The sequence below is a fragment of the Mangifera indica genome, chromosome 1 (genome assembly GCF_011075055.1).
Source record: "Mangifera indica cultivar Alphonso chromosome 1, CATAS_Mindica_2.1, whole genome shotgun sequence".
In the NCBI taxonomy this organism is placed as follows: Eukaryota; Viridiplantae; Streptophyta; class Magnoliopsida; order Sapindales; family Anacardiaceae; genus Mangifera; species Mangifera indica.
Window position 1 is genome coordinate 15829510 of NC_058137.1, and position 8869 is coordinate 15838378.

General features: G+C 32.8%; 1 protein-coding gene across 1 annotated transcript; it reads left to right on the top strand.

The window, feature by feature from the left end:
* The first annotated feature begins 5002 nt into the window (after positions 1-5002).
* Positions 5003-8632, top strand: LOC123228100 (pentatricopeptide repeat-containing protein At1g80270, mitochondrial-like). The gene is made up of 3 exons (XM_044653324.1): positions 5003-5255; positions 5538-6040; positions 7156-8632. Exons 1-3 carry the CDS (start codon positions 5066-5068, stop codon positions 8401-8403), a joined length of 1941 nt encoding a protein of 646 aa, XP_044509259.1. The 5' UTR covers positions 5003-5065; the 3' UTR covers positions 8404-8632.
* The last annotated feature ends 237 nt before the right edge of the window (positions 8633-8869 follow it).

Consider the following 8869-nt stretch of genomic DNA (forward strand, 5'->3'; position numbering starts at 1 on the left):
GATTAGGTCAATCCTCAAGAAAATATGAGTTATTCAAAGAAAAAAAAGCTTAATATTATATATTTTCATCCTTTTGGGTGTAAATGTTTTGTGTTCAATAATGGTAAGAAGAACTTATGAAAATTTGATGTCAAGTCAGATGAAACAATTTTTCTAGGTTACTCTTCCTCATCCAAAGCATATAGAATCTTTAACAAGAGAACTCTTTTAGTTAAAGAATATATTCATGTGGTATTTGATGAACCTCCCAAGTGTGCAGATAATAGAAATGAAGATGAAGTCATTAAGCTCACGAAGGATCTGCAAATCAAGGATCATCTCAACCAAAAAAAGAGAAAGAAGATTATCAAGATAAGGTTGAAGATCAAAAGGTGAACTTATGCAACCTCGAGAACCACAAAGAGAAATCTTATATCCAAGGGTGGAAGGTAAAATGAAAGAAAGAAGGATTATTGTAGACCTTACCTAAGAGGTAAAAAACTAGAGCTTTATTGAGGAATACATTCCAATTTGTGGTATTCTTGTCACAAATGGAGCTTAAGAAAGTAGAAAAAGCTCTTGAAGATGAAAGTTGGGGTGCTTGCAATATAAGTAGAGTTGGAACAATTTAAGAGGAGCAATATTTGGGAACAAGTTCCAAGGCCAATGAATCATCCTACTATCAACACAAAGTGGGTATACCAAAACAAAATGGATGAGTCAGACATTATTATTTGAAACAAGGCAAGATTAGTTGCTCAATGGTATTCTCAAAAGGAAAGTATTGATTTTGATGAAACTTATGCACCTGTAGAAAGACTAGAAGCAATTAGGATATTACTTGCATATGCATGCCATTTTGATTTCAAATTATTTCAAATGGATGTCAAAAATGTATTTTAAATGTTTTATTCAAAAAGAGGTTTATGTTAAACAACCTCTTGGTTTTGAAAATCATGAATTTCTAAATCATGTATTTAGATTAAGAAAAGCTTTATATGGTTTAAAGCAAACTTCTAGAGTTTCATATGAAAGATTAAGTTTTTTCTTAATTGAAAATGACTTTTCAAAAAGAAAGGTGGATACCATCTTATTTATAAAAAGGCATATGCAAGATATTTTTATTGTTCAAATTTAAGTTAATGATATCATCTTTAGTGCTACTAATAAGTCTCTTTTGTAAAGATTTTTCTAAGATCATACAAAATAAGTGATACCTATTAGTTGACAATGCCAATGGTATTGAAAATTAGGAACCCAGGTAACCTCTCATAAAATACTGCTTAAACCGTTCATGGCCAAGACAAAAAGGTATGGTAATAAATGATCCCCTTGACAAAGAGAAAAATCCATGCAACTTTCCATTCAAAACTACTGAGAAATATGATGTGGTCATGCATGTCTCAATACGCTTGACCATCTAATCTAGAACACCTATTATCCATAGAGCTAAGAGGATGAAGTCCCAACTGATTATGTCAAAAGCTTTATGAATGTCTATCTTAAGTGCACACTGGGCTAGGGAATCTATGATATGATAATTATACAAGAGCTCCTGTGTGAGCAAAATATTATTGATAATCTGCTGCCTTGGTACAAAAGTTGACTGAGAGCTTTTAATGATGTCAGTTTGTTATCACCTTAGAAATATACTTATAAAACATGTTACAACATGATATCGGTCTAAAGTCACCCATCTTCCTAAGACTTTCCACCTTAAGGACCAAGGCAATCCTTGTAACATTTACACATCTAGGCAATTTGCTAGTAGCAAAGAAATATCTCACTGTTGCTCTAAAATCAACCTCTATAATTTTCCAAGACCATAGTTGCAAGATGTCCCGAATGAACTCAGTTAACACCATGATGGGCAAACCTCACGCATGTTTGACAAATGCATTAAATGACTCTACGATATTGGTTGTTATTATGTTATACATGTTACTTGGAAAATGTGCCATGCTCTATCACTGATACCCCACTTTACGTAGGTAATCCCCCCTTTCAAAATGTACCTCATAAATAAATCTTATCATGATCTCAAAATTTGCCTCTGTATAAGCATTCGTTACTTTTCAATATAAACACGTGACCTACGAGTTACGCTTATACTTCAATTGCATGTTGCAAAGAAGGTGATGACAACAACATCTATAGTGTACATCTAGAAATACCTTAACCATTATAGAGTATATAGTATGATGTCGATCTGAGATTATTGCTAGTATTTCACTGATGTAATTTTAAGTTTTTTCAAGAGCCAACACCATATTGGATGATCTTCATTTTTCTCTACGTCGAAAACTATTAGGAAAACTAGTTATTACTATCTAGGGCCACGACAAAAATTAAATGTCTAAGATGTCGACCCTTTAAGAATACAGTGTCAATACAAATTGAAATACATGGATAAAACAACCTAATGCCATGAAAAAGTTCTAAAAGCAATGCTTCTCGCTTGTTTCTATATGCGTCACGGTACCTAGATTAGCACACTTTAAATTATAATAATAATCTAGTATAAACATAAATAACTCTTCCAGTAAGCTCTTCAATGATTATATTGCCTAATTTTTTGCCTGCCAAGTCTATGAATATGATATATCAATTTACACTTATCAGCAATGTTAATAATGAGCTTTTTATGCTAATAAATATGATCAATCAATACAAACTTCGACTTTATTAATTGGCCTAAGGCTTGAGCCTTAACTTGCCTATGATATGACTTTATCCAATCTCTTAAACATGTGTGCATGAGATTCATAGAACGGATTCAGAATATGACATTGGGTTTTATTCTTCTTCTTGATAGATACCATTTGCATGTCTTATCAATGTACTTAATCTTCCATCTATTCGTGTCTGACTTTGTCACTCTATACTTTTCTCCAACACAAATTAAGCCACTACATCTTGTAAGTTTCTTTTATCCCTAAAAATGTCACTAGTTTTGATAACATTCCCCTTTTGCACTGATCTTACACCATTTAATATTATTGAATACTGTGAAGGAAAATCGGGGTAACCACTTGAATGGATCAGTAGGAATATTATCAAAAAATGGTCTAACATAATTCCTATCATTTTGAAAAGGATCTTCAAACTAAAGACTACTTATATTATAGTTAACAGATCCTCTAGGTTTGGCTCATCAAGAGAAACATCAACCATCTCGCTCCTATCAAAGTCATCCCAATTTGAAACCCTTTCTTTATCTCTACAAACCCATTCTGCAGCAATATATAATGCATCATTATGAACATTTATCAACTCTTCCACGTCAGATTCCTTTTTTAATTTACCGTCATTGTTGTCATTTATTTCTTCTTCCCCTTGTGCTTTAATGGCAGTATATGTAACAAAAACTAAATATATTTCTGGAAGTATTTTGATATGTCAATAAGACCTTTGACATCTTTATCATTTTTTATTTTTATAGAGAAGTCTAGCTCGATATGTTTTGGTTTCATGCATAGCTGAATATTATTTCAAATCAAATTGATACCAACTTTTCACTTAGCAGGTGGATAAATCTCTCAAGTATTGTTTCGAATGAAGCTTTAACCAATACTTTTTAACCTTCATTGTATTTTATTATATCATGATCACATTGAATCTATTCTCCTCTGAAATGAACAGCAGTATAACCCGTCATTTCTATAATCAATCCTTTGATAAACCATATTCATAAAAAAAGAAACATTTATCCAAAACATCCATATTAAACTTTATCAATATAACAAAATGCCCCGTATATTTTTCTTGCATTTCATTTAACCCTCTCATATATTATCAAAAATAAAAATATCCTTTATAGTTTCTTAACATGTAAGAACTTGATATTCTTATAATATCTAAATGCCCCCTTCCCCCAATTTTGGCGTATTTTATTTAGCACCCTCATATTTTGTATAATTTCAAAATATCTGCTATATTTTTCTTGCATTTTATTTAACCCCTCATATATTTTTAAAAATCAAAATACCTTTATATTTTCCTAACATATATGAACTTAATATTCTTATAACATCTAAATGCTCCCCCAATTTTAGTGTATTTCATTTAGTGTCCTCATATTTCATCTAATTTCTACATACCCCTAACATTTTTCTTGTATTTTTTAAAACCCTCATATATTAGTAAATATTAAAATACCCCTATATTTTTCTTACATTTTACAAACTTAATATTCTTATATCTAAATGCCCCCTCCCCCCATTTTGGCTTATTTTTATCACCCCCAATTTTTACTAATTTTAAAATACCCCAATGTTTTCTTGTATTTTCTTAACTCTATCATATATTAACAAAAATAAAAAACATATATGAATTTCATATTCTAATAATATCGAAATGCCTCCACAATTTTGATGCATTTGATTTGGCACTCTAATATTTTGTCTAATTTTAAAACACCCCCTTTATTTATTTGACATTCCAGTTACCATCTTTATACATTGTCAAATCCCCAAATGTCGTTATATTTTTTTAATATTTTTTATTTAACATCTTAATATATTATCATATATTAAAATACCCTTCATATTTTTCTAATATTTTTTAATCCCCTCATATATTGTCAAATATCCAAATGCCTTTCATATAATTATATAAATAAAATATACGGACTTGATTTAATGAATAAATTATGTTTTGGATTAAAATTCGTATAAATATCTTGTTATCACGGATAAATTTTTATTCATACTTAGAAACACAAATTTTCTTTCTTTCAAATGAACTCGTAGTATTAGAGATTAAGTGAAAAGTGAAAATTTGAGTGGTATAACACAGATACGAGAGTGAGAGTTTAAATAAAAGTATATTGATATTTAAAAAAAGAATTGCGGTATTTTGACTTAAACCCTTTAAAAGGGCATTTTCACTTCGGGTTTGAGAAATGAGGCCTTTTTGCCCGTCACTTGTTTGGCACATTTAATTTAATTTCTCAAACTTAAAAGCCCACACCAAGAAGATAAAAAAGAGCTAGACCTAATTAGCAACAGAAGCCACAAACGCCAACACCCCTATATATTTGAATCAATACAACTAAGCCAGCAGAATAAAAAAACATAAAAAGAAGATGGGTTTAGGGTTTTTGGCTTCCAGGGCAATGAGATCCCTTAAATCTTCCAACCTTAGAATGTGTAAGCGCTCCATTGTCGCTAAGCCTGAACTCCAATCACAAGAATCTTCGCCTTGTGAAGTAGCTGGCGTGGAGGTCGAGAAATCACCCAAGCTTGTTGCCTGTTGCTCCATGCCTTCTCTTCCCGGTTCGATTTTGCTTTTTCGACTATATTTTTATATTTAATTTATTCGTTTTATATATGCTGTTTCATTTCTGGCTTTTTATGATTTATTATGTCGACCATTGGCTTTTTTTTTTTTTAAAAATTTATTGTTTTTTAATGTTATTGTTTTTGAAACGTCGGTGCTGTTGGCTGTGCGTTGCTTTGATTCTAAAGCGTTTTAGTCTCCAATATGGGTCTAATATCCTTATCTTTATGTATCTGTTCATATGTGGGTTTTATTTATTTAAGCTTTATGGGTTTTAGGGAAGAAAATTAAGACTGATTGCGGTTTATCCACACTGAGATTTTACCATTCATCATATTCTTCTTCAAATTTTTCTGCTGGGAGTTGTGGCTTTTCCTCCCAAGCCAGTACGAAAAGCAGTGGAGAAGAAGATGACTTGGAAGAAGGGTTTTCAGAACTTGAAACACCTTTTAGTGAGGCAGTGCATGAAAGCAATGTTGAGGATGAAAATGTGGACAAATTAATATCTGAGCCAGGGCTATCTGATGATAATGATGATATCAAAGATCCTGATCAAAGTGATCTAGAATCATTAGATATTGAGAGTGATCCAGCTAAGAAAAATTTGCGAAAGAATAGGATGTTCTCAGAACTGTTCAAAACCATCATTGCTGCCCCAGGCCTGTCCATTAAAAGTGCTCTTGATAAGTTTGTTGAAGAAGGAAAAGATTTGAACCATGCAGAGATATCAGTGGCCATGCTCAATCTTCGTAAACGAAAAATGTATAGGAGGGCCTTGCAGGTGATTATCATAATGCTATTATATCATATGAACTTTACAGCTATTGCTCATTAACTCTATTGTTCTCTCTGCCACTGATATCTTAGGTGCTTGTGTGTACGCACATGTAATTCATAGCCATTATATTGGATTTGCATTCTTGTTCATACAGTGAAACACATAAACCACATGGCCATATTAATTTTTTTGTGTATGCATACACATGTTTTTGCTTTTGAAAATTTTAAAATACGGATGTTACTTGGTTCAATTTTTGTCATCCTCAAGTAATATTTTCTTTGTCATAAATCATTCCTTAGAATTGACTTGTATGGGTTTGATATTACATATATGTTTTTTTGTTATGTTCTTCATGCATCAAAGTGCTCTTCGGTTATTCTGTATAATTATTTTGGATAAGGAATTGCATATGAAAGTGCAGAGAAATTTATTGATTATCCTTTAAGAAAAGGGCTGTTACAAAAATGCATACATTTAGGTTTCATCACTGATTTATTTGGATAGGTAACATGGTATACAACTGCAGAGAATGTCATTCAATATTATTTCACAAAATGGTCTGTAAAAAGAGAAATGAAATTGATCTTTTTCTGATTTCTCTATCATTCACTATTGAATAGGAGGTTTGTTGGTTTATAAGAGTTAGTCCTTGTGTTAATCCACATTTATAGAAGTTCAACATGTTTGAGTTATTTTATGGTGTTAATATATGTACGTATGTATGTATTTATGTATGTGTGTATGTATATGTGTGTGTATCTCTGTTTCTATCTGTGTGTATATGTGTATATAGATGTATATGCATGTATATGTGTATATATATGTGTGTGTGTGTGTGTATACATGTCAATATTCTCAGTGGCACTGTGATATATACGCAAATCATGATACCAATTGTGAACCATTAGACTGCAGCATTTAATGATGTTAAATATAATGTAGTGAAGTAACGTGCATAAATGTAATGATTCACAATTTTTGTTCACAATGAGTTTAAAGATTGTGGTAAATATTTCATGTCTGTGTGTGTCTGATTCATGTTATTTTGTGAAGGCACAGTGCTCTTTTTCCCTATCTGGGCTTTCATGCATAATTGACACTTGTTGATGTTACAGCTCTCAGAGTGGTTGGAGGCAAAGAAGCAGCTTGACTTTGTTGAACGAGATTATGCTTCTCGTGTTGATTTAATTGCAAAGGTACATGGCATCCATAGGGCAGAACAGTATATTCAGAAGATCCCAGAATCTTTCAAAGGGGAGGTAATCTATCGAACCTTGCTGGCCAATTGTGTTGCTGTCACCAATGTGCATAAAGCAGAAGAAGTTTTCAACAAAATGAGGGACCTAGAATTTCCAATTACCTCATTTGCTTGTAACCAGCTGCTCCTGCTATATAAGAGAGTTAGCAAAAAGAAAATAGCTGATGTCTTGTTGCTAATGGAGAAAGAAAATGTCAAGCCCTCTCAATTCACTTATAAAATTTTGATAGACACCAAAGGTCAATCCAATGACATAACTGGGATGGATCAAATTGTTGAGACAATGAAGGCTGAAGGCATGAAACTTGACTTGAGTACACAAGCCATCCTGGCCAGGTATTATGTTTCTGGTGGGCTGAAAGAAAAGGCAGAGTCTATGTTGAAAGAGATGGAAGGAGGCAACCTAAAGGAACACCGATGGGCATGCCGTGTTTTGCTTCCTCTGTATGCAGAGCTTGAGAGGGCTGATGAGGTGGGTAGAGTTTGGAAATTTTGCGAAGCAAATCCACGACTTGATGAGTGTGTGGCAGCTATTGAAGCTTGGGGTAGGCTGAAGAAAATTGAAGAAGCAGAAGCAGTTTTTGATAGAATGTTAAAAACATGGAATAAGCTCTCTACAAGGCATTATACAGCCCTATTGAAGGTATATGCAAACCATAAGATGCTATCAAAAGGGAAAGATTTGGTTAAGCAAATGGCAGATAGTGGTTGCCAAATCGGACCATTGACTTGGGATGCACTCATAAAGCTTCATGTGGAAGCAGGAGAGTTGGAAAAGGCTGACTCTATTCTGCAGAAGGCAGCACAGAAGAATCAACTGAAGCCAATGCTCAGTTCTTATATGGTCATCATGGAGCAGTATGCAAAGCAGGGTGATATTCATAATACTGAAAAACTATTTCATAGGATGAGACAGGTAGGTTATGTGTCTCGACTCCGGCAATTCCAAACTTTAATCCAAGCATATATAAAAGCCAAGGCTCCAGCTTATGGAATTAGGGAGAGAATGAAAGCAGATAATATATTCCCAAATAAGGCTTTGGCAGCAGAATTAGTTCAGGTGGACGCGTTTAGGAAGACAGCAGTGTCAGATTTACTTGACTAAGGATTTCAACCGCTGCATTTGGAAAGGCTGCTACTTTCTCATATAATTCTGATTTACTTGAGGTACTTTAGGTAAGCTTTTTTTTTTGTTGTGTTAGAAGACTTAGTTTGAACGCCCCTCCTGATAACTTAGTAGGCGTTTTAAGATGTATGCCATTGATTTTGTTCTTTTAAGATGTATGCCATTGATTTTGTTCTTATTTTATGAATTTCCCACAAGTTAGGCTGCTTCTGTTGGACTCATTATTCCGTTTAAAGTATTTTGAATTTTCTTTATTAAAATTAGTAATAAGTGGGATGGAAAATAAACCAAGCAACATATATACTAGTTTAAAGTAAAATCACGTCACCTGCCAACGTAAACGTAATTCCTATTTTATATATCAATAAAACTATGTGATACGTAGTATTGCTCTTTATATAGATATTGTAAAGGTTGTTTTTACTGCATTTAATCATCATATGTG

Excerpts from the sequence above, each read along its gene's own strand:
- LOC123228100 (XM_044653324.1), top strand. The coding sequence starts at position 5,066 with ATGGGTTTAGGGTTTTTGGCTTCCAGGGCAATGAGATCCCTTAAATCT. Across the intron at positions 5,256-5,537 it reads CTCCATGCCTTCTCTTCCCG|GGAAGAAAATTAAGACTGAT; the intron begins GTTCGATTTTGC and ends TATGGGTTTTAG. Across the intron at positions 6,041-7,155 it reads TGTATAGGAGGGCCTTGCAG|CTCTCAGAGTGGTTGGAGGC; the intron begins GTGATTATCATA and ends TTGATGTTACAG.